The sequence below is a fragment of the Microtus oregoni genome, unplaced genomic scaffold, assembly GCF_018167655.1.
Source record: "Microtus oregoni isolate MIOR12 unplaced genomic scaffold, Mior012 000006F_ref0000085, whole genome shotgun sequence".
NCBI classification, from domain to species: domain Eukaryota; kingdom Metazoa; phylum Chordata; class Mammalia; order Rodentia; family Cricetidae; genus Microtus; species Microtus oregoni.
The window spans coordinates 43,974,999-44,000,140 of record NW_024543065.1 but is presented as its reverse complement, the minus strand read 5'-3'; the positions used below and the strand labels follow the sequence as shown (position 1 = coordinate 44,000,140).

Here is a 25,142-nt window from a genome sequence, read left to right as displayed (position 1 = left end):
GTCTTCCTGGCATGTGGTGTGTTGAAGACAGGCATGCTTTCCTGCATCCTGCAGTGTACAGGAAGTCCCTCAACACAGAAGTAGGCAGCCCCAATGTCAGGAAATGTACCAGGAATGAAAGAGAGCCGTCCTCTCCTCCAGCTCCCTCGTTCTGAGACATGGTGCTCTACTGCCATCTGGTGTTCACTGAGAGAACATCAAGCGCTCAAGAGAATTAACAGGAACCTGAAACTTGTCAAGGGCGTTAGCGGAGGCACACACCGCAACTAAGGGTTCCCAGCCCTTAGGGAGGAGGAGGCAGAGGCAGGCGGATCTCTGTCAGTTCCAGGACAGACTCCAAAACTACAGCGTAACCCTTTCTTGAAAGAACAAAAATACAAAACAAAACCAAATAAGGATTCCCCACCTTGAGTCAGCCAAGACAAACTGAAATGTTGAAGGTTCACAGCTGATAAATATTCATACTTGAGTAAGCCCCAAATGCTGTTTGTGAGGGTGGTTTTCGTTTCCATAAACTTGGGGGCTTTCCTGCTGGACCCTCGCCGCTCTCCACAGACAGGTGTGGGAGGAGCTCGAGTGCTGGACTCCTTGGTCCTGTTGACCTTCCGTTGCGTTTACATGTGTAGGCATTTTACCTCCGTGCATGTCTTGCACATGTACATGCCTGGTGCCCCTGCTTTGAAGATGTGGGGGATGTCAGAGGACAACCTCAGGCGTCACTCCTCAGGTGCTGTCCACCTTTCTGTATCTTGTTCTGGAATTCTGAGGTTGGGCCGGCCAGCCAGTCAGTGCCAGGGATCCTCTGTCCCCTCCATGTGAGGGTTAGTGTCACCAACTGAAGTTCCGGTTGTATAAGAAAGCCAATTGAGCAAGCCACAAGGAACAAGCCAGTAAGAGCGTTCCTCCACGGCCGCGGCTCCAGTTCCTGCCCCGATTTTTCTAAGTTGTGGACTCTGACATGGAAATGTTAGTCAAATAAACCCTTTCTTCCCTAAGTTGGTTTGGGTGGAGTTTTTGTTTTTGGTCCTCCCCCAAGACAGGGTTTCTCTGTTTAACAATCCTGGATTGTCCTGGAACTCACTTTATTATAGACCAGGCTGGCCTCGAACTGAGATCAGCCTGCCTGTGTGCTGGGATTAAAGGCGTGCGCCACCGCTGCCTGGCTTGGCTCAGGTGCTGTGTTACAGCAACACAGAGCTGATGATGACAGGGAAGACTCACCCCGCTGTAGGCGGCACAAACGGAAAGTGGGCGCCAAGCAGCAATACACCTTCATCCCTCACTCTCTAGGTGTGACGGATGTGGCCCATCTTCCCCACCATGACAGGCTGTCTCCTCGTGAGCCATTAGCCAAAAATCAACTGTTTCTCCCTTCAGTGGATTTTGTCAGAATCTTTTCATCTCCCAGTGCCGGGATTACATGCATGCGCCAACACACCTGACTTTTTAACATAGGTTCTGTGTATCAAATTCAGGTCCTCCTGCTGGCACGGTAAGCCCTGTCCCCACTGAGCCATCTCCCATTCCACCTCTGCCCTCACGCCATACCCCGACTGATCAACACGACCACCTGGTGCTTTTCCACATGCTAAGTGTTTATTTTCATTCCCGCTACATCCTCCGAGGCAGGACAAATGTTTTTCACAGACACGGAGGTCCTAGGGCCTGAAGGGGGAGGGGGACTCATGCCTTCAGTTTTTCCACCAGTTCCGGTCATCTTCCTCTAAGGAATACCAGTCACCAGTGATCACCGTGTCGGGCCAGGTGAGCTGTATCTCCTCCAGCTGCCTTCTCACCTCGGCATGGTACTGCTGCTTCCACAGGCTGGGAAGAAAGGACTGTCATGCTAGGACCCATCTTTGACCTGTCCCACCTTCTCAGATGTCCTGGAAGCCAAACCAAGGACTACAAACCTTTTTGAGAACTCGCAGTGAGAGAGAGTAGTACATTTGCCACAGTTAAAAAGCACCGGGGGTGTGGTTCCCAAGGCCCCACCCCCAGTGGAAGAGGAAGGAGAATCACTTTTCTTTCTTTGGGGTCGTGGCCACTGCTGGCTGCTCATTCCCTAACCCCCGAGGAGGACTCCACACCCGTGTGCATGTGGGCTGCACTAACAGGGGGGCGGTCAGTCAGTTATGAACTAATTAAAAAATAAATAAAAAAAGACAAACCAGGCATGGTGGCCCAGGCCTTCAATCCCAGCAGCTAGATCTCCAGGACAGCCAGGACTATACAGTGAGACCCTGTCTCAAACAGCACAACATCCCAGCCATTCTGGGGACTTCAATGCATAGGCACATGCAGGCATGTGAACCACAGATGTACACACACTCAAACACACATGAATCCACACATGTAAAAGTAAGTCCTAAATGCAAAGGAAATCCACTCTGTGTGCTGTGTTTGTCCCATCCCACTTGAGAAGAGGGCTATTTAAAACATTTCAACAGCTGCAGAGAAATCCCACTTGGCCTCTGGAAGATCAGCTGGTAAAACTGACTAGGTGGGACTGGTAGTGGTGAATGTGTGTGGGTGTGCTCCAGTATGTGTGTGTGTGTGCATATGTGTATGTGTTGCATTGTGTATGTGTGGGCATGGGTGTATGTATGTGTGCTGTGCATGTATGTGTGCATATTGTATGTGTGCATGTGTATGTGTGTTATGTTTTTGTGTGTGCGTATTGTATATATTGTGTGTGCACATATGTGAGTGTACTGTGTTGTTTTTTGTGTGCACGGTATTGTGTCTACATGTGTGTATTGTGTTTTTTGTGTGTATATGTGTATTGTGTGTATGTGCATGTGTGAGTGCATTTGCGTGTTGTGTCTTTAGTGTGTATGTGTGTATTGTGTGTACATGTAATTGTTGTGTATGTGTTTTGTATGTGTGTGCACGCGTGTGTGCGCTGTGTGTTGTGCTGTTTTGTGTGTATGTGCACACACATGCAAGTGTGCAGGTGGAGAACAGAGGTCAGCATCATGGCCGTTTGTCTTTCTCCCTCACTCTTCACTTTGAGAAACTCCCTAAACCTAGAGCTTGCTGACTGGCTAGGCAGGCCGGCTGGCCAATGAACTCCAGATCTTCTGTTTTGGCTTGCAGGTGTGTGCACCACCACATCTGGCTTTTACAGGGGTTCTAGGGAGCAGAACTCTCAAGCCCTCAGGCTTGTATAGGAAGCACTTTACAGACAGCCATCTCCCCAAGACTGCACCAACTACTAAGACCATACTCACCATCTGGGCCTGTCAGACTGCTGGCTCATTGGTAAAATTCTCTCTCTCTTTTTTTTTAAATTATTTTTTCCAAGACAGGATTTCTCTGTGTAACTTTGGAACCTGTCCTGGCACTGGCTCTGTAGACCAGGCTGGCCTCAAACACATAAAGATCCACCTGCCTTTGCCTCCCAAGTTCTGGGATCAAAGGTGTGTGCGCCACCACCTCCTGGCTCCAGTTGGTTCTTTAAACCAACATTCTGCCCTTTGGGCTTGTTTGCACACGCACCTTGTGAGATGTTTATGTAAAGACTGCCAGCCTCACCCAGCCAGGGTTCCCCATCCTACCGCCCCTTCCCTGTCGTCTCCAATGGTACACTCCATCCCTACAGTCACCCCTGGGCTTTATGCATTTATAGGCATGTGCTAAAACGTGTACTCTGGATACATCCCGTGGCTCTTACCTGGAGCAGTCGCTCAACTGAGCCACCTCACCACCAACCTCATCTGGGCTGCCAGCCCTATCCTCTTCAGCCCAATTCTTTGTTTTTGTGGGCAGGATCTTACCCAGAACATACTAGGTGGGCTAGCCTGGCTTCAAATGTGCAGCAATCCTCCTGCCTCTGCTTCCTTAGAGCTGGGACTACAGGCATGTGCCATTTTGCTTGGAACTTCAGCCAAATTACTTTCTTGGATTCTAAGTACACTTGGGCACGTGAGATGGCTCAGTGGATAAAGATACTTGGCTGCTAACCTGTCAACCTGAATTTTATCCCGGGACCTTCATGATGGAATGAGAAAGCTGGCTTTTGCGAGTTGTTCTGATTTCCACACATACACACAAAGAAACAATATCTTAAGAAATAGACTGCATGTGTCTGCACGCACTGTGCACGTGTCTGCACGCACTGTGCACGTGTCTGCACGCACTGTGCACGTGTCTGCACGCACTGTGCACGTGTCTGCACGCACTGTGCACGTGTCTGCACGCACTGTGCACGTGTCTGCACGCACTGTGCACGTGTCTGCACGCACTGTGCACGTGTCTGCACGCACTGTGCACGTGCAGGGCCCACAGAGGCCAGCAGAGAGCACAGAGACACCGAAACTTAAGTTATAGGCTGTTGTGGGTCACCATGTGGGTTATGGGGACAGAAATCATCCCTCTGCAAGAGCAGCAAATGCTTTCAAGCATCAACCCATCTTTCGAGTCCCACTCCATTTAATTATAGTTGCTTGCATGAATGGGGGTGTTAATTATCGGAACACAGCAACTTCTCAGTGGCTCCATTCAATGTTTAACATGGGGGACAAACTTGTCTACTTTTGATTGAGATAGAGTCTTAGGCTGTGGGCTACACCGCCCTGGAACTCACTATGTAGTCAAAGCTAGCGCCATGTTTGTGGCAATCTTCTTCGTCTCAGTCTCACAAGGGCTAGGACTGCAGGTGTGAGACTCAGCAGAATGAACCATTTTAACCATCCTGGGGCGCATACGAGGCATCACACTAACAGCTATACTGTAGAGCAACCACGCCCGTCACCCAGAGAACTTTCCCATCATTCCAAACTGAAAAATCTGCAGACATTATATGGGAACTCTAAATGTTCCTTTCCCCTTTAAAATAATTTTGGCAGTGCCAGGTATGGAACCCAGGGCTTTACCTATCTAAGAAAGATCTCTCCACACCACCTGGCCCTCTTTGTCTCATCCTTTAGTAACCTCCAGTCTTCCTGTCTGGAGTCTAAATCTAGGGCCCTCGTGTGCATGGTTACACAACAGCTTTGTGACTGACTTCTCTTAACATAGAGTCCTTGTGTCTCAGCCATGATGAGCAGGCATCAAATTCCCTGTCTTGAAAAATGCCACTATAAACATGACTGTATTAATTATCTCTTTAACATTTTTTCCCAAACAGGGCTTACTGCATAACCTTGGCTGTCCTGGAACCGTCAGCGGTCCTCAACCTGTAGGTCATGACCCCTTTGAGGTCCCCCATGAGACACCCTGCATACCAGATGTTTACATTATGATTCATAAAAGTAGCAAAATTACAGTTATGAAGTAGCAATGAAATAATTTATGGTGGGGGGGGTCATCCCAACACGAGGGAGTGTATTAAAGGGTCGCAGCGTTAGGAAGGCTGAGAAGCACTGCTCTCAGTAGACTAGGCTGACCTCAAACTCAGATTCACCTGCCTCCAGCGATTAAAGTGCGTGCTATCATGCCTGGTGCAGACGTCTCTTTGAGACCTTGTTTTCAACGGTTTTGATGACATATCCAGAAGTAAAATTGATGACCCTACAGCAATTCTGCTTTTAGTGTGAGGGCAAACGTGTGTTGTCCTCCCTCCTGCTGCCCGTTCAAAGGTCAGCTCCCTGAGTCATGCGTCTTGTCTTACACCCATGTTCCCTTAGCCTAGCATTCCACAACTTAATGGGATTCACCTTTTAGATAAATGGTTATCAACCTATGGGTTGTATATCAGATATTTTCATCATGATTCCTAACAGTAGCAAAATCACATTTATGAAGCAGCAATGAAAACAATCGAATGAGTTGGGCAGTTATAGTGCTCACTTTTAATCCCAGAACTTGGGAGGCAGAGATAGGTAAATCTCTGAGTTTGAGACCAACCTGGTCTACAGAATGAGTTTCAGGATAGCTAGCACTACATAGAGAAACCCGCTCTCAAAACTGTCCCCCCCCCCAAAAAAAAAAGTCAGGAAAATAACTTAATGGTTGGGGGTTACCACAACATGAGGAACTGTACTGAGTGGTCACAGCATTAGGAAGGTTGAAAACCAAAGCTTTTGATAAAGATAGTTGCCAAGCCAAGGATCCCAATCACTTCCAAGCATTGCTGCTTCTCCGAGTAACGTGTCAGAGAGTCAAGTTTACGTCTCAGGAGACGATCAGTAGGGACTTACCCAATTATACGCAGATTGGAGGTGAAATGGCGGAAGGCATAACACAGCTTCAACATCCCCGGCGTATTGAAGCTGTTCTTCACCAGGTTGAGGCTGGTGAGGCACTGGTTGCTATCGAGGGTCGACGACAGGGCCTCACAGCTTTCGAAAGTCAGCCCGCACGCCTCCAGCCTACACGGAAGCCCAAGCAAGAATCTGTCACTCAGCCCAGAAGAGCTTCAACCCAGTGTTTAAAAAAGGTGAGTGGGAAGCCAGGCGGTGGTGGCGCACGCCTTTAATGCCAGCACTCAGGAGGCAGAGGCAGGTGGATCTCTGTGAGTTTGAGGCCAGCCTGGTCTACAAGAGCTAGTTTCAGGACAGGCTCCAAAGCCACAGAGAAACTATCTCAAAACCAAGCCAAACAAACAAACAAACAAAAATCTGAGTGGGGTTCTGTTCCCAGAGTTTGATTTAATTGTTCTTGGGAAGAGCCCAGATAGTCCCAACCCTTAAGTTCTTGTTCTGGATCTGAGAGCTTCTGGGGACACCTCAAACTGTCTTTGTGAAAGGGACCAGAGACACTGAAATAGGGAATACAAAGGACACAGGAACACAGAAATACTAGCTGATTAAGAAGTGATACCATGCCTGGTGGTGGTGGCACACATCCTTAAACCCAGCACTCAGGAGGCAGAGGCAGGTGGATCTCTAAGTTTGAGGCCACCCTAGCTACAGAGCAAGTTCTAGGATAGCCAAGGCTACACAGAGAAACCTTGTCTAGAAACCCCTCTTCCCCCCAAAAGTGATATTGCTCCAGAGACTCAAAGGATGGGGAAGTGCGTGAAGGAGGCAGATGTCCAGACACGCACATCCACGGAAGCTGCATGGACCTGCTCTAGTGGGAGGACCCTTAACAGATAACCACGTCCGGGTCTGAGCTTGCTCAGGGACTCTGTGGGCCATGGGAGGCTGAAAACCTTATAGTAAAGGGTTAGCATCGAAGAAAATGGATAGACTGGAGATTAGTGTATTAAATGAATTAAGTCAGACTTGGAAAGACAAATATTGCATTGTTTTCTGTTCTTGGAGCCTAGCTTGTAAGTAGATACATAAAGTCATATACATAAAGTAGCTGTGAAGCTGTCCAGGCCAATAAAGAGGACTGGTGGGATGGGGAGGGGGATGTGAGAGGGGAAGGTTCAGAGATGTGTGTGGGGGTCAAAAGGTGTATGACATGGTCGAAGTAACTACGTATATTTGAATGAGAACGTCCCTGGGAAACCCAGTACTATCTAGGAAAAATGCATGGCAATAAAAAATTAGGGCTTTTTCCCGAGAAGAGCAGCATGCCAGAGAACATCACTGACAAGGGCGTCGGAAAGACGCTTAGCGGTTAAGAGCATTTGCTGCTCTTGGAGAGGACTCGGGCTTGCTTCTCAGCACTCCTGTCAGATGGCTCACAGCAGCCTGGGACTCCAGCTCCAGGAGAGCGTGCTCTCCTTATGGCCTTGGTGGACACAGACAAGCATGTGGCGCAAATAAAGACAAGCAGGCACACACCCAAGCACACAGGGCAAATTGTAAATAAAAAGATTCAGCAGCCACTGAGCTGGGCATGGGAGTGCCCTCCTGTTCACCCGCACACTCAAAAGGCTGAGACAGACACATAAGATCCAGGCCACTTGTGCTGAACAGAAAGCATCCACCTCCGAGGAAAGAAAACCAATGGATCATGGTCTATTGGTGTGCTCTGATATTTGAAAAGTCACACTGACTAGTTTTGTGTATGCACACACGTGTGTGTTTGCTGTGTACATGCGGAGGTCAAGGGACAATCTACTATGGGTAGTTTTCTCCTCCTATTTGAATCCCAGTGTCAGAACTCAGATGGTTGGGTGCCTTTACCTACCGAACCATGTCACTGGCCCATAGTATTTAAAAAAAAATTACTTTTATTTTTATTTATGTGTATATCGTGTGTCTGTGGGTGTGCACGTGTGTGATAGGATCTCACAGAACCTCACAATGTAACCCCAGACTGGCCTCAAACTCAAGACGATTCTCCTAGAACAACAGGTGTGAGCTGCCATATCTGGGTAGCACTCTGGTCAGATGGTTGAGATGCTGAGACTAAAAGTCTTAACCACTGGTTGCTTTGGGTTCATTCTCCCCGTTAGATTCTATGTGCGGTGCCACCAAGGCCTTTGTTGTCACTATTTCCACCACACAATACCCAGTACCCAGCATTGTGCCAATCACAGAGGGGAGGCTCAGCGAGTATCTGAAAGCTCCCCACCCGCTAGACCCTGACACCCATCACACCACCTTGGGGTCATGGCTCGGGTCCCTCCCACCACCTCCTCTGAGCTCAGCCCCTCGAAGAGGCGACCCTAAGAGATTACCCAAGTCTCCTCAGGGAGCTGTTATTCTGTTTCAGCCCCTTGCACAGGGCTATGGCTCCGTTGTCACCCAGGTTGTTGTAGCCGAGGTCCAAGCTCTTCAAGTGCTGGTTCATGGTGATCATGCTGGCCAGATTCTCGCAGCAGTCCCCGGTGAGCCAGCACTCCACCAGTCTGCAAGGGACACGGGAAATCCACGCCCTCAGTGGGGCAGACTAGCACAGGAGCAATATTCAGGAACACTGGGAACGGCTGCCTTTATTTTCTCCTACGAGGCTGTCTTGGATAAAGGGTCCCTGCTACCCGAGTGATGATCCTAAACTTCATCCCCGGAGTCTACATGGTTGGAGGTGAGAACTGCCTCCTGCAAGCTGTCTTCTGACCTCCATGTGGGCACCGCTGCCCATAAAGGCCCTCCACTCCAAATAAGAAAACACACACTGCAATTTAAAGGGAGATGGCCTTTACTGTGCATGGAGTATGCACGCGTGCGTATGTGTGTTAGGCGGGTAGGGATGTTCTCACACCTGTGCATGCCTGTGGAGAGTCCAGAGACTGACATCAGGTATACGCCTCTATTTCCCTATGCTTTAAACTTGTCATTTTAGAGAGGCTTGCTGGCCAGTGATCCCCTGGGATCTGCTTGGCCGACTCCTTAGTGTTGGGGTTATAAGCACATGCAGGGGGCAGCTAGGTGAGCTCTGCAAATCTGAATGCAGGTTTTCAGGTTTGCTAGGCAGACCCCATCCCCAAGAGACAGCTTTTCTATCTGTTCTCACGAGTGGAGCAGAGCGGGTGGCCCGTTAGCCTCGGAGATGGGTAGCAGTGGAGGGGAACCTGCAGCAGGTATGGATGAGTGGAGGCATCTTTTGAAAAAGAACTGTGCAGACTGGGAGGCGTGGCTCAGTGGTAGAGCCCCTGCCTAGAATCCCCCAGTGAGGGCTGGGGGTGTGGCTCAGTGGTAGAGCATCTGCCTAGAATCCCCCAGTGAGGGGCTGGGGTGTGGCTCAGTGGTAGAGCCCCTGCCTAGAATCCCCCAGTGAGGGCTGGGGGTGTGGCTCAGTGGTAGAGCCCCTGCCTAGAATCCCCCAGTGAGGGCTGGGGGTGTGGCTCAGTGGTAGAGCCCCTGCCTAGAATCCCCCAGTGAGGGCTGGGGGTGTGGCTCAGTGGTAGAGTGCACATACAAGAATTTTGGTTCCATTCCTGGAAACCAAACCATAAAACCAAAAACAATAACAAAAAATACAAAACCCAAAACCAAACAGACAAAACAAAACAAAACCCAATCAACCAACCATAAGTCACCAAACCAAATTATCTGTGAAGAAATGAACAAACTTCAAGGGATCAAGGGTGACTCTGAATGCGGATTCCCCAGCCAGTGTGACTGCAGAGGGCTGAGCACTTGACCTTTAGACTAGTCTCGTGTCTCCGTGTCCACCTCTCCTGCCATCTAGGGTGGCAGAGACGACCCTTAGCCACCCCCGTCTACTCACTCCAGCTCTTGCAGGTGACAGGTTGGTTCCTTTATAGCCTCGCACAGAAACTTCACGCCGTCGTCCGCCACGGGGTTCTTGGTCAGGCTCAGGTGTGTCAGCGTTCTGTTGTTGATCAGCGTCAGCGCCAGGAAGCCACAGGCATCTCCTTTGAGGTCGCACTGGTTCAGTCTACGGGGACACAAAGGGGAGGAGGGTGGGATGGGCTCCTCTCTGCCTCAGTTTACTCTACGACGGGGCTCATGTTTACATTGACCACTGCCGTGAGCCTTAAGTGGTGGGTGGTTAAAGACCCTGGCAGTTACCGGGATACTTATTAGCACTGGACACACTCAAAGCGAGAGCTCCAACCGGGGCCGGCAGGATGGCTTAGCAGGTAAAGTGCTTGTCCTTAAGCCTGAGAACTTCAACCTGGATCCATTCTCTGGGAACTACATGGTGGAAGGAGATTACCAACTCCTAGCTTCTCTGCCACCCGTATGTATGCTGTGGTTGGTATGTGTATGTGTGTGTGTGTGCGCACGTGTGTGTGTTCGTATGTGTATGTGTGCGTAGTGTGTGTGCGTATGTATGTGTGCGCACGTGTGTGCACAGATTCTCCAAACCTATTTCCCCTGTATTTTAATAGAATTTCAAACATTTTATTTTATTATTTTATTATTTTTTATTTTTTGGTTTTTCGAGACAGGGTTTCTCTGTGGTTTTGGAGCCTGTCCTGGAACTAGCTCTTGTAGACCAGGCTGGTCTCGAACTCAGAGATTCGCCTGCCTCTGCCTCCCGAGAGCTGGGATTTAAGGCATGCGCCACCACCGCCTGGCAAGAATTTCAAACATTTTAAATCACATTTTACGTTTGTGTGCGAGACTGCACATATGCTACAGTGCGTGAACGGAGGTCAGGGGACAGCTGGTGAAGCTGGCTCTCTCCTTCCACCGTAATAGGTCCCCGGGATCAAACTCACACTGTTAGACTTGACAGCAGGCACCTCTACCTACTGAGGCATCTTGCTGGCACTAGTTAATATTTCCGAGACAGGGTCTTCAGCAGGCCAGGCTGGCTGGGAACTCCTTTTGTAGATGAGGATAGCCCAGAACATTCCTGCCTCGCCGTCCTGAATATTGTAGTTATAAGGTAAAACACCACCCCACCACGTCCTGAATATTGTAGTTATAAGGTAAAACACCACCCCACCACGTCCTGAATATTGTAGTTATAAGGTAAACACCACCCCACCACGTCCTGAATATTGTAGTTATAAGGTAAACACCACCCCACCACGTCCTGAATATTGTAGTTATAAGGTAAAACACCACCCCACCACGCTCGGGTTATCTTAACACACCTCCTGGTTTATGACAGACACACGTATATATTTACTATGTGTGTCAGCGAGTTCAGATCGCAGTGTGTGTGTGTGTCAGAGAACAAACTGTGACACTTGGCTCTCTCTCTCCACCATGTGGGTCCTGGGTTATTGAACTCAAGCCATTAGGCATGGCGGCCAGCTCCTTCACCTGCTGCCACACCCCGTATATGTTTTATTCACACGATGTTACCAGTGGACCGATTGTTCAAAGAGAATAAGCAGCAAGAAGCCAGCCCATAATAGCCAGAGTAAGCAAATGGCATCGATACGAGTAACAAGAACCTCTCACTCTGCCAGGCCTAAGATTTCTGGCTGAAGATAGCAGAGGCTGACGAAATTACATGGAAACATGGCCTCACAGCAGCCACGGGAAAGGCTGTTCCCACTGCAGTCCACGCGTGTGGCCTTCCTAGGAGCCGCCAATCCCACACATCTGTGACCTTAGCTCTGAGTCCTCTACACCCACCTAAAAGTGTTTTCATGTGCGTGTGTGGCAGCCACTGAGCTGCTGCTCATGAGCACTTTCATTTCTAAAGATTTTTAGTTTGTATGTGGAAGTGTTTGGATGCCGTATGGATGTTTATTGTGTGCAGTACCCTTGGAGGCCACAAGAGGGCATGAGATCCCTGGAACTGGAGTTAGGGATGGTTGTGAGCCTCCACCTGGGTGCTAGGAACTGAACCTCAGTCTTCTGCAAAATCAGCAAGTGCTCTTAACTGCTGAGCCATCTCTCAAGCCCAACCCTAGCTTGTTTCTTGAGCCAAGCCCTCTAACTGGCTGCTGATTCAGTCTCCTGCTCTCTGCACTGGGATTAGAACGGTGCACCAAGCACCTGTTTTAATCATCAGGTGAGTTCAGGGGATCCGAACTGAGGTCTTCATGCATCTGTGGCAGGTGATTTACTGCTGAGCTGTCTGCCCAGCTTCCCTGGAAACCTTAATTCTCACACAGACTCTCAGCTCTGTAGAGACAGACAGCGCATGCCCTTTCCAACACGGTGTTACCAGCTGTGGTCTGACAAGACGGCTCAGCGGGTAAAGGTGCCGAGCACGAGTCTATGACGACTCTGACTCCCACCTGTGTGCGGTGGTGCACATGCTTGTCCCCTCCACCCCACACACAGCAAACATAAAAACCTACGACTGTTTTCCTGATACACTCAATCCTTCTGCGTCATCCATGCAGCAATAACAAGATGGTTTTTATACCAACGAGGGTCCTAGAACCAGAGTCCTACACATACTGGGTGTGGTGGGTTGAACACAAAATATCAACCTAAGGGTCCTGTCTGAACACTTGGTTCCCAGTTGGGGGTGCTCTTTAGAGAGGTGGTGGCCTCCCTTCACTTCCTGCTCTGCTTCCCATGAGTGTATAAAAACCTGCCCAGCTGCTTCCTGTCTGGCCATTTTGTTTTTCCTGACTATTGCCAAGCCTCCCCAGCTATGCTGGACTCTATCCCTCAGGAACAGTAAGCTAAAATAAATTCCTTGAAGTTGCTTTCTGCCGGGGTGTTATAACACACTCCCCACCACACCCCATCTCTCTGGCCACCGCCCGTCACTCCCCCTGAGAACTGAGAAAGGAGCCAGACTCACATGAGCCGCTGGAGAGCACACCGCGGGCCCTTCAGGAACCGGCACAGCAGTCTCACCTCTTCCGTCCTCAGACTGTTGTTGGACAGACACAGGTGGGTCAAGGTCATGTTGCTGGAAAGGGCTGAGACCAGACCGTGGCAGCTGACCGGGCTGAGTTCACAGCTGTCCAGTCTGCAAGGAGAGCCCCCCCAGAGGAGACAATGAGTTCCTGTTCACCACAGCACTACCCAGGATGCCTAGCGATGGAGCCAGCGACAGTGTTCAGCCACAGAGCAGCCAACATGGAAAATGTGCATGCAGGCAGCGAAACATTTTCACCATAAAGAACGAAGTTGCGTTGTTTGTAGGAAAACGGAGGCAACCAGAGACAGGTGTACTAAGTGAACTCAACCAATTTCATTGTGGTTCCTAGATCTAAATCTAAAAATTTTAAAAGTGTGTGTATGTGTGCGTGTCTGTATATGTGCACGCCATCTGGGTTCCCAAGGAGGCCAGAAGAAGGCATTAGATTCTTTGGAGCAGGAGTCAGAGGCACCTAGGAGATGCCCGATGTGGGTGCTGGAACGGAACCCAGGTCCTCTGGAAGAGCAACGGTGTTTAGCTGCTAAGCCATCTCTCCAGCTCCACCCCTTGGTTGTTTGGAGACAGGGTTTCTCTGTCCTGGCTGTCCTGGAACTCTGGAGACCAGGCTGGCCTTGAACTCACAGAGATTTGCCTGCCTCTGCCTCCCAAGTACTGGCAGCCTCACACTTTAACAGAATTTTAAAAATTACATATTTTTTACGTGCAATAGTGTCTTGCCTGCATGTCTGTGTGAGGGTGCCAGATCCCCTGGAACTGGAGTTACAGACAGCTGTGAGCTGCCATGTGGGTACTGCGAATTGAACCCAGGTCCTCTGTTAGAGCAGTCAGAGCTTTTAACCACTGAGCCATCTCTCCAGCCACCTCATACTTTTTAAAGCACAGTTTACTTATTTATTATGTGCATGTATGGGGGCACCGTGTGTTTTAGCAGGAAACTGAAGAGTTAGTTTACTCTTTACCATGTGGCTTCAAGGACCTGGGCTAAGATCACCAAGGCTTGGCGGCAACCTCACCAGCCAGCCCAAGATTTTATGTAGATACATACAACTGTGAATATCATGGGAAGAGAAATGGCTGCGTCGGCTATGGGTGAGAGAGAATATGGGTGTAGGGTGTACAGCTGCTACACAGACAGTATATATAGGTGTGGGGTCTGGAGGACCGGCTCAGTAGTTAGAGCGCTGCTCATCTCCAGCATCTGGACGGGATGGCTCCCCACCACCTGTAACTCCAGCTCCTAGGGATCCGATGCTCTCTCCTGTCCTCTGTAGGTACTGCCCTAACAGATACCTACAAGATAAAGTAAATCTTAGTATATACATGTACAAAAAATTTAAAAATTTTCCTCCCCTCTCATCCCTTGGGTTTTGTCTATATGTATGAGGGCATGTGTGCACCATGGCTCCCCTCTCATCCCTTGGGTTTTATCTGTATGTGTGGGGCATGTGTGCGCCATGGCTCCCCTCTCATCCCTCGGGTTTTGTCTATATGTATGAGGGCATGTGTGCACCATGGCTCCCCTCTCATCCCTCGGGTTTTGTCTGTGTGTGTGCACCATGGCTCCCCTCTCATCCCTCGGGTTTTGTCTGTGTGTGTGCACCATGGCTCCCCTCTCATCCCTCGGGTTTTGTCTGTATGTGTGGGGCATGTGTGCGCCATGGCTCCCCTCTCATCCCTCAGGTTTTGTCTATATGTATGAGGGCATGTGTGCACCATGGCTCCCCTCTCATCCCTCGGGTTTTATCTGTATGTGTGGGGCATGTGTGCGCCATGGCTTCCCTGTCATCCCTCGGGTTTTATTTGTATGTGTGGGGCATGTGTGCGCCATGGCTCCCCTCTCATCCCTCGGGTTTTATCTGTATGTGTGGGGCATGTGTGCGCCATAGCTTTCACATGAAGTGCAGAGGACAACTTGGTGGCTGCCCATTTTCTTTCCGCTATATGGCTACTTGCTCTGGGGATCCTGTCTCTGCCTCCTTAGTGCTGTGTAATCCATCAGGTCTATCTGGATCTCCGTGGGTTCTGGAGAGCTGAACTCTGGTCCCCACGTTTGCTCTACATGCTCCTACATGCTCCTTACCCACAGATCCACCTGACCAGCACACCTATTTCCCGTGTGTGTGTGTGTGTGTGTGTGTGTGAAGAGCTCATTCTGTAGCTCAGGCCTCCCTAGACTTGTTATGGCCCTTCTGTATTAGCCTCCTGAGTACTGGAATTACAGTCGTATACAACCAGACCCTGTGCCAACCATGCCCATGTTGTTTTGGGCTTGGCCAGGCAAGAAGGATGTCACTAGTCACTGAACGAGATCATCTCTAACCGTGGAGTCAAGTGTGAACTAATCCACTTGGCTCATGTAAGCCTCACGCTCCAAAGGCACTCTGTCAGTACAGAGGTCTTGGGCTGATTCCTATTACTCTCCTTTTGCACAGGAGGGCTATGATGGAGTGAACAGGGCTTTCCTGTGAGGCCTTATTCTAGAGTGCAACATCTGCCACTCCCACCTGGTCTTCCAGACACCTCAGCTTGACAGAGAGCGAGCGGGACTCACATCAGCTTCTGGAGTGTACACCTGGAGCTACTCAAGGCCCCACAGAGCTGCCCCATGCTCTTCTCTGTCACCCCATTTCTTGCCAGGCTGAGAGACTTCAGGCTGGTGGATGAGAGAAGGAGCTCGGAGATCATACTGTAAGAAGTGGAGGTCAGATCGCAGGAATCCAATCTGCAGAGACAGATAATAGCCTGAGACATTTTTCTCATCCCTCCTGGGTAACCCAGGGTAACACACTCTTGACTCAGCTACTTAGGAACTGGAGGTGGGTGCACACAAATAGCTTCCCCTTTCCTTTTCCTTATAGTAGCCCGCCAATGCTTTTACCTAGCGCCCCATACCCCATAGATACAATAAGTTATCTATGCTTCGCTAAATGAAAGAAAGTGCTGGGCTGGTGAGAACGCTTGGGGTAAAGGAGCTGGCTGCCAAGACTGAGACCTGGGTTTGATACCACGACCCATACGTTGGAAGGAGAGAACCCATTCCCACAAGTTGTTCTGACCACACACACGGTGGCATGAGCACACACATATGCACACGCGCACACCCAAAATTAGTAAACACAATCCAGTGCAAAAGAACGAAAGTGACAACTCCTCAGCATGACTTGACAAGTGACCCATGTCAGCTCTAGCTCAGAAAGTTTGCCGTGGTCACATGGCCACTCAAAGAAAATCCCGGAGGGTGCACACGACCCCTTCTTTTCCTCTGGAGACAAGGCCTCAACGTAGCCCAGGTTGGCCTCAAAATCACTAAGTAGCCCAGGATGATCTTGGGCTTCTGCTTTTCCTGCCTCTACCTCTTGGGTGCTGGGATTTCAACGTACAAGCCCTGTGCTTGGTTTTGTGCAGTGATGGGAACTAAAGGGACACTTTCTGCATGTTAGACAAGCCCTTCACCAACCGAGCAACATCCGCAGATTTCCCCACCCTGTTTTTCTAGACGCAGGATCTTGCTAGGCAAACCAGGCTGGCCTCTCAAGCTCACCATCCCCAGCTCAGCGACCACGGTTCCAGGTACATACTCCGCAGCATGCAGTGTTTCCAGTCTTTCCCCACATTTATTGAATGTGTGTGCGCACACATGTTACAGTGTGCACGTGGAGGTCAGGGGTCATTTCTCTCCCCCCCCCCCCCCCCGCATCAACTAGGTTCTGGGGATGGACCTCAGGTCACCAGACTAGTGACAAACTTCTTTATCCACTGGGCCATCTCACTGGTCCTGTTTAATTTTTACAACACACTGAGGAGTTTCACCGTGGCACAGCATTTATACCTTGAAATCTACTATTTGAGATGCGCCCTTTGTTGGCACGCAGTCCACTCTTTTTCTCAATTCTCCCAGCTCTCCCACTCCCAGTGAGAGTGTTGCCAAATCAGTACGGCCACCCTTCTCCGGGACGTCTCTCAAGTCCTCTATTTATTGCGACTTTCTGGAGACTTTCTGAAAGCCACGCATTTGATAACCAGAACGAAGCTCACCGCAAAGTCTCCAGGGAGCAGTTAGGGTGTCTCAGCGCTTCACAGACTAACTTGATGTCATCATCCTTCAGATTATTATTCCCCAGGTTGAGGTATTTTAAGTTTCGGTTGCTAATGAGGGTCATCCAGAGATACTGAAGGCCAGCGGCTATCTCTGCACCCTTAAGCCTGCAGAAATGGAAGAGATGAGGAATGCAGTCACATCCTAATCCTTTTTCTCTTAAATTATAGCATGTTTGCTCATTGTGTGAAGACAGATTACCGTGATTGGTTTAATAAAGAGTTGAACGGCCAATAGGAGGCTAGGCAGGAGGTATAGACAGGACTTCCAGGTAGAGAGAAAGGAAGTAGATGAATCCAGGTGCTCATCAGACACCAACAGGACTTGAAGGGAGTCAGACATACAGAATGAAAAAAAAAAAGATAGAAAGCCACGAGGCAAAATGGAGACGATTAGAAATGGGTTAAATTCTGGGAGCTGGTGGGACAAGCCTAAGATAAGGGACCATGCCTGGCTTCACCGAGTGGCAGTACTAGCTCAGGCCTGGAAGTGGTGGCTCCTGAGGGTACCTCAGTCCCAGTAGGGGGACCAGGTATCCTGGATGACAGCGCCACTATCTGCCGCGTCTGCCAGAAGCCAGGTGACCTGGTCATGTGCAACCAGTGCGAGTTTTGCTTCCACCTGGATTGCCACCTCCCTGCCCTGCAGGATGTTCCAGGGTATGTGTGAGGCTGGGCTGGGTCAAGATAGATCACGGAGAGCTGAGTGTTTGTCATCATTCACATCTACTCTTCTCCCTAGGGAAGAGTGGAGTTGCTCACTCTGCCACGTGATCCCTGACCTAAAGGAGGAAGATGGAAGCCTTAGCCTGGATGGATCAGATAACACTGGTGTGGTTGCTAAGCTCTCACCAGTCAACCAGCGGGTAAGGGCTGAATGCTTAGATGTTGGGTGGCCCAGTGGCTGAAGCCCCCTCCATCCTTTAACTGCCATCTCTTGTGCTGTCTAGAAATGTGAGCGCGTCCTTCTGGCCCTGTTCTGCCATGAACCCTGCCGCCCCTTGCACAAGCTGGCTACTGATTCTACATTCTCCATGGTGAGTTCCAGAACGTAGGAGAGGTTGGGGATGTCAAGAAGTGGTGGTGTATCCCCTCATGCCAATGTTGTGTCTCCCTGCAGGAGCAGCTTGGTGGTACCCTAGACCTGACCCTGATACGTGCTCGCCTTCAAGAGAAGCTGTCACCCCCTTATAGTTCTCCCCAGGAGTTTGCCCAAGATGTGGGCCGCATGTTCAAGCAGTTCAACAAGCTGACTGAGGTGAGCCTGCAGAATGAACACTGGAGGGTGGGGATGGGGGAGGAAAAAGCTAGGATCTACTCACCGTTGTACTCTTAAATTGGTCCAGGACAAGGCGGATGTGCAGTCCATCATCGGCCTGCAGCGCTTCTTTGAGACGCGCATGAATGATGCCTTTGGTGACACCAAGTTTTCTGCTGTGCTGGTAGAACCACCACCGCTGAACCTTCCCAGTGCTAGCCTAAGTTCTCAGGAGCTGTCCGGTGGCCCTGGTGATGGTCCCTGAAGCTGGAGCTCTTGTGGTCAGCCCGGTCAAGCTCTGGTCTCTGTCCTTTTACCCCATACCCTCTCCTCCTTTGGTGGCCTGACTCCTGCTCTTGGTGGCCCTATCCTCCAGTCCCTCTTCACAAAATGGTTTTTATTTCTGTGGATTTAATAAAAACTTCACGGGGCTGGAGAGATGGCTCAGCGGTTAAGAGCACTGACTGCTCTTCCAGAGGACTAGGGTTCAGTTCCCAGCACCCACATGGCAGCTCACAACTGTCTGAAGATCCAGTTCCAGGGGATCTGACACCTTCACACCAGTGCGCATAAAATAAAATAAACAATAAGAAATATTAAAAAAACAAAAAAACTTATGCACCTCTTTATGAGTTTTTTTTCCAGTCAGCTCCCATCCTGTGTTTCTGGGAACTTGTTTCATGCACCCTTTACAGTGCTGGTCCTCTCAGGGTTTATAGATGGGCCCTGTCTAGGCAGGAGAAGCCTGCCAAGGCAAGCCCTGCCTTGTAGCCGGCTGGTGGCACTTACATTAGATTCTGTATATTACAGGCTGGATTCCGCAGTTTGAGACATAGTATCTTCATGGCCCATTCGTTTAGGACGCTGCTACCCAGATCCAGCTTATTCAGTTTTGGATGCGTGCTGAGTACTGAGCAGAAGTCCTCCCACAGCTCCATGATGAGGGACTTACCCTGTGCCCTGGTCAGCGAGGAGAAAACAGAGTATTGAACAGGCGGACATGGGGGGGGGGGTACGCTAGAGTGCTCACACTAGCCTCACAGTCCTCCCTGTCACAGGCGGCTTAAAGTCTAGCACCCCCTAGTGGTCAAATGGTGCCATTAAAAAGATTTTATTTTAAAGGTTAAACGCATGCGTGCGTATGTATGCGTGTCAATGGGTGGGTATGTACATGCATGTGTAGATGTGCCCATGGAGGCCAGAAGATAGCATCAGATCTTCCTGGAGCTGGAGTTATCAGCAGTTATGAGCCACTCAGTGTGGTGTTAGGAAACACATTCCGGTCCGAAGAGCAGCAGGTGCTCTTTAACTGCTGAGCCATCTGTCTAGCCTGGATCTGTTTTAAAGTCTGAGATGATACGATCATCATTTCATCTCTTGTATTAGAGATTTCCACTTTCAGTTAGCTATGGCAATTAATGGAACAGCCAGGTATACGGCAATCGAACTATTGATACTCCTTAGCAGTGGAGGAGGATTACAGGACCCTTGTCCTGGGTGCTAGCCCAGCTCTTCCTTCCTCTCCTCCCTCAGCTGCAACTAATTTAGGAGGGTGCCGCAGACTATATGTGGAAATAAATGGTTAACTGAAAACAACTCCATGACAGTTTCCCATGAGGCTGTTGTCTGCACGAGGGAGACTTTATTAGGATGCTGTTGCTTTGGGTTATCCATGTTTCTCTAAGCAAACCCAATAAACTTGCTCCTTCACCAAAATAGTTTTGGGAGAATGATAACTCTAGGCTTTTGCTGACTTCCTATGTGGGGCGGGTAGAGGTTTGCTTGTGTCGTTCTAGGAAAACATTACAGAGCAAGCTACTACGAGAAATAAACAGGGACCTCTAGAAGGAAGACATGGTACAGGAGCCCCATGCTGGCGTATTGTTACAACATGGGCCTGTCCCTTTAAGACATTCTTGGGGACTCCAGACCTCACAGGTCTAAAGAGATCTGCTCATATCTCTAGAAAAGTCATAGCCTGTGCTGTGACTCGCGCCAGCTCTCGACTTATGGTCCCCGACTCCTCCAGGCTTTGTGCCATGTGTCTGTGGCGAGTGCAGTCAGCTGTCTGTAGAAACAGACGCAAAGAGGGCCATCAGCCGAAGCGGAGTGAGTGAGCACTGTGCCCTGCACTTCTCACTCGCGCGCGCATTTGCCTTTAGGCGGCAGAGAGTGATGCGTGTTTACAGGTAACAGTAAGACAAGAAGGATTATTGAACAGACTGCATGCAAATGGTGAATGGATGACGTAGGCATGTGGACTTGGAAACAGTCAAATGCCAGCTGGGAGAAGGAAAAGGCTGGAGCCTGGCACTAGCCTCCCAGAAAAAGATTCCACACAGAGCAACCCACCTTGTTGGAGAGACCGAGGCAAGGCCAGGAGTCAGTGGTGGGCAGGGATTATGCCTTGATCAGAACCATTTAGATATGCATGACCTGCACCTTTACCTCACTGCGGGATCCAAAGATGGGCTATGCGGACGGGCATCAATAGAGACCTACTGATTTTTGTCCCTTTTTTCAATGTGGCAACCCTGCACGAATCTTTTTGCCTGCATTTTACTATTATTTTGGTTCTTCTGATTGGCTTACCGGTGGAAGCTACTTTGATGCTGCTACCTCCTGAGTGCTGGGTTTGTGGGTGTGCACCACATCCCCAGTCTGAGCAGTGCTGGGGATCGAACCTTGGGCTTCATCCATGCTAGGCAAGCAGTCTCCCGAGATCTGCCTACCAACTGAGCTATATCCCCCCCAGCATCGGACTCTTTTAAAGGGCTTATCCAGCAGCTAATGAGGACCTAGACTTGTCAGGTCCTGTTAGTAAGTGAAAGACCAAGGGTCAGAACTGACCACCCATACATGAGCCCAAATGGTGAGACCCTTTAAGAGCTATCTGGTACCTTAAATATTTCTGAACGCCATGTCTAACCCGATAACATACAAAATTACTAACTTAGGATGAAAATCATCCGATACTCACTGCAGGAGAGCAATGGGGCACAGCTCAGCATTCTTATCCACTAAGAAGATGTCTCTGACATCCACCCGGAGTATCTTCAAGCTCTGACAGTGCTGGAGGCAGTAGGAAGACACCATTAAGTCCATCTTCTGGTTAACCTGGAGCCACACTTCTTGGAAGCTGTTCAGAGCCCAGCAGACAAATTCCTTGTCCTGAGACTCAAAGAGATAGTAGAAGGCATCCAGAACATCCTCTGGGCCGGTGGCGCTGACCTGCTGACCCATTTCAAAGACCCAATGTTGGAGCCTCTGCTTCACAGCAGGGGACACAGGACATCCAAGCAGAGCCTCCAGGGTCCTCATCGTGTCCTTGTTCATGAGGCCAAACAGGAAACGCTTCATCCCAAGGAGGTGAGTGTTGAAGTTGGTTCGCTTCAGCGTCATGATGCTCCTCTTTGGGTTTTCGACGAACAGACACTGCTGATTCCACTTCTTCAGCCCCTTTAAGAGGTAGTATAAGGCGGCACAGAAATCCTGCAGGCTGAGGTGGAAGAAGATGTAATACCGCTCGGTGCTGTCGTCAACCCGGAGAAGGACGTTCATGCGAAAGAGGGCCGAGATGGCAGCCTCCTCCAGGCCGTAGTTCTGCAGGTCATCATCGTAGAACACCGACCTCATGTTCCACACCCCCTCCGCCGCCATACTGCACAGACCCATCAGGGCAACTTGCTCTCTGTGACTGAGGCAACTCTGAAAAGGCTCTCGTGGGGTGAGCTGGTGGAACACCAAGGTGGCATACAAACTGGTAAGAGTCCAGCAGACTGGGGCGCATCTCTCTCCCAGCTTCTCCTGTAGCTTCAGAGCCTCACAGACCAGTGAGCATATGGAGGGGACCTGACACTGGTCAAATATCCGGTCGTTCTCTATCACAGTACGGACCACGTGCTTTCTTCGCTGGTCATTGGAGATGTCCTCGAGGAGTAGCTGAGTCCTCCTCGTCGCCGACAGTCCTCCGACCAATATGTAGAGGGGACACACCGCCAATGACTTGAGCTTTTCTAGGTCCGTGTCTCTGGTGGTGATTATGAGACAGGACTGGGGTAGGAGGACCTTCATCAGGAGGCTGTACATCAGGATGTATATGGGCTGCTCGTCCTCCCAGTCTCCAGAGGGCCTCATGTCATCCTGCAGGAGGGCCAAGTCCAGGTCGTCAAAACCATCCAGGACAAACAAGAGTCTTTCAGGTTTGGACACGATCTTTGCCACGGAAGCCTGCAAGTATGGCCACTCCTCGGAAATCAACTCTGCCAAACTGCTCTTCTCTGTCCATTTTATTTCTCTAACAGAGAAGAAGAAGGCATAGGACATGTCTTGGTAGAGTTTACCCTGTGCCCAGCCCAGAATGATACTTCTGGCCAAAGATGACTTTCCAACGCCTGGTTTTCCATGTAGGATGACCGTATGAGGCCAGAAGGCTTTCTGGTACGACTTGAAAGCCTTGAGCAGCACCTGCATCTCCGGGCTGTCATAGTGTACTTCCTCATGTGTGTCAAACTTGGCTATCACATGGGCCTTATAGCTATGCAGGCCGTCTAGATGGTATGAGGTCAGGGAAGAGAGCAGAAGAAAAACAAAATTTGAAAAAAAAAACTTATTTGTAGTTGAAACTGGACATGTATCTCTTCAAGATAAGTCTAATTATCAATGGCCTACCAACATCTCAAAAATAGAGGAGAGGAACCTGAAGGGACTTACAGTAAAAATAAAATCTCTAATTTTGGTCAGGGTAGGTAATTACTCTCAGCTGTGTTTAGAACACATCAAATAAGCTTGTGCTTGTATCCAGATTGCTGGAATTATGGGTTATTTTGAACGTCTCATAAATTACCACCCAACATAAATTGCCGTGAGCCACATGGCTCTGTCCGTGATGTTCACCCCCAGGACTCTCAAGGAAGGTTCAGGTGAACACACCAGTGACACCAGGACCCCACCTCCTCTCTGAATGCCCTTATCATTGGCCACAGACATTTTCTTCACCTTGTTCACTTTTGTCTGCCTCTGAATCTTGTTCCTCAGCTTGAAAGAACTCTGTAAAAGGGACAGAACAAAATTGATGCAGAATTCCCCTCTGTATGCCGTGGTAATAAAGAACTGCTTTGAGCAGAGTAGGGCAGAACAGAGCTAGGCAGGGAAAACTAAACTGAATGCTGGGAAAAAGAAGGTGGAGTCAGTGAGAAACCATGTAGCCCCGCTGGAGACAGACGCTGGAACTTTACCCAATAAGCCACAGCCTCGTGGTGATACACAGATTATTGGAGATGGGTTAACTTAAGATACGTGTTATTCCAGAAATACGCTTATGATGTGGGAGTCCCTCTGTGTGTTGCTTGTATTTAACCAATGAATAAAGAAAACTGCTTTGGCCTGATAGGAAGAACTTAGGTAGGCGGAGAAGACAGAACTGAATTCTGGGAGGAAGAAAGCAGAGTCAGAGGGACACCATGGAGCCACCAGAATCAGACAAGCTGAATCTTCCTGGTAAGCCACTGCCACGTGGCGGTACACAGATTAATAGAAATGGGCTAAATCAAGGTGTTTAAGAATTAGCCAATAAGATGTTAGAGCTAATAGGCCAAGCAGTCATTTAACAAATACTATTTCTGTGTGATTATTTCGGGGCTAAGCTAGCTGGGCAGCAGGGACAAACAAGCAGCCCCTCCTTGCAAGGCACTTAAGCTATTGGTCAAACAGTATTGCAAATAATATGGTTTCTGTGTGATTATTTCAGGGCTGAGCAGCTGGGAACAAACAAGTGGCCTCCTACAACACAAAATCATCTAGCACGATTATGTCTGTTGTTCTAAACAGAGATGCCATCTGTGTCGACTACCCAAACCCCAGGCTCAGGGTGCACAGGGGAAGAGGGGGCAGAAAGAACGTAAGAGCTGGAGGATGGGGAGGAGAGCTGCGAAATGCTGTGCTCTGCACACGCTACTGCTGCTGCACACATGAGGTCGTGCAGCTGTGGTCACCTGCATGGTGACAATCCCGCCACAGATTGGGCGGGGGCTCTGGAGACTCTGCTGCTGGCTGTGGAAGTCTCGGCATTTGGAGTCACTTTTGTTTGGTGGTGTGTCCTCTGGTTGGTTGTTCATGTTCTATGTGTATGTGTGCACGCGTGTGGGTAGGGTTCACGTGCACATTCGAGGGCATATATGTGGACCTGACGCTGACTTTTGGTGTCCTTTGCAATCACCCTCATTCTAAATTTCTAAAGATGTATTTATTTTTACTTTATGACTATTTGGCCTTGTGCATGCTATGCCCGCTGAGGCCAGAAGGCAGCAGATACCCTAGAACTGGAGTTTCAGATGGCTGTGAGCTGGCACAGGGGTGCTGAACACTGAACCTGTTCCTCCGGAAGAGTGGCCAGTGCTCAGAACTGCTGAGCCATCTCTCTGGAACCCAATCTACTTTTTGAGAGTGTCTTACTAAACCTCGATCTCACCAATATATCTAGACTGGCCAGCCAGCACCATAGATCCTCCTGTGTCTGCCTCCTCCGTGCTGGTATTACAGGCACATACCGCTCCCACGTGGCCCTTTAATATGGGTTCTGGGACTTGAACTCGGGTCCCTGTGCAGCAAACATTTTTCGGACTGAACAATTTAAGCCTCAGGACTCAACCTTATTAATAGAGCTAGTTATATACCCAAACACAGCTCATGCAGCTTAACGCAATCTATATCAAGAGTCCAGCTGACC

At 49.6% G+C, this 25,142-nt stretch overlaps 1 protein-coding gene across 1 annotated transcript; it reads right to left on the bottom strand.

The window, feature by feature from the left end:
• Nucleotides 1-1,691: 1,691 nt before the first annotated feature.
• Nlrp5 (NLR family pyrin domain containing 5) lies at nt 1,692-22,888 on the bottom strand. The gene is made up of 8 exons (XM_041654808.1): nt 21,396-22,888; nt 19,205-19,375; nt 17,098-17,265; nt 15,614-15,784; nt 10,018-10,188; nt 8,525-8,695; nt 6,144-6,314; nt 1,692-1,824 (listed from the first exon to the last, which is right to left on the bottom strand). Exons 1-8 carry the CDS (start codon nt 22,886-22,888, stop codon nt 1,692-1,694), a joined length of 2,649 nt encoding a protein of 882 aa, XP_041510742.1.
• Between the last annotated feature and the right edge of the window lie 2,254 nt (nt 22,889-25,142).

Coding starts and splice junctions, on each gene's coding strand:
- Nlrp5 (XM_041654808.1), bottom strand. CDS start 22,888: ATGCAGGTGCTGCTCAAGGCTTTCAAGTCGTACCAGAAAGCCTTCTGG. Junction 19,376..21,395: donor TGCCCCATTGCTCTCCTGCA/GTGAGTATCGGA, acceptor CTCGCTGACCAG/GGCACAGGGTAAGTCCCTCA. Junction 15,785..17,097: donor TGCTCCCTGGAGACTTTGCG/GTGAGCTTCGTT, acceptor CTGTCTCTGCAG/ATTGGATTCCTGCGATCTGA.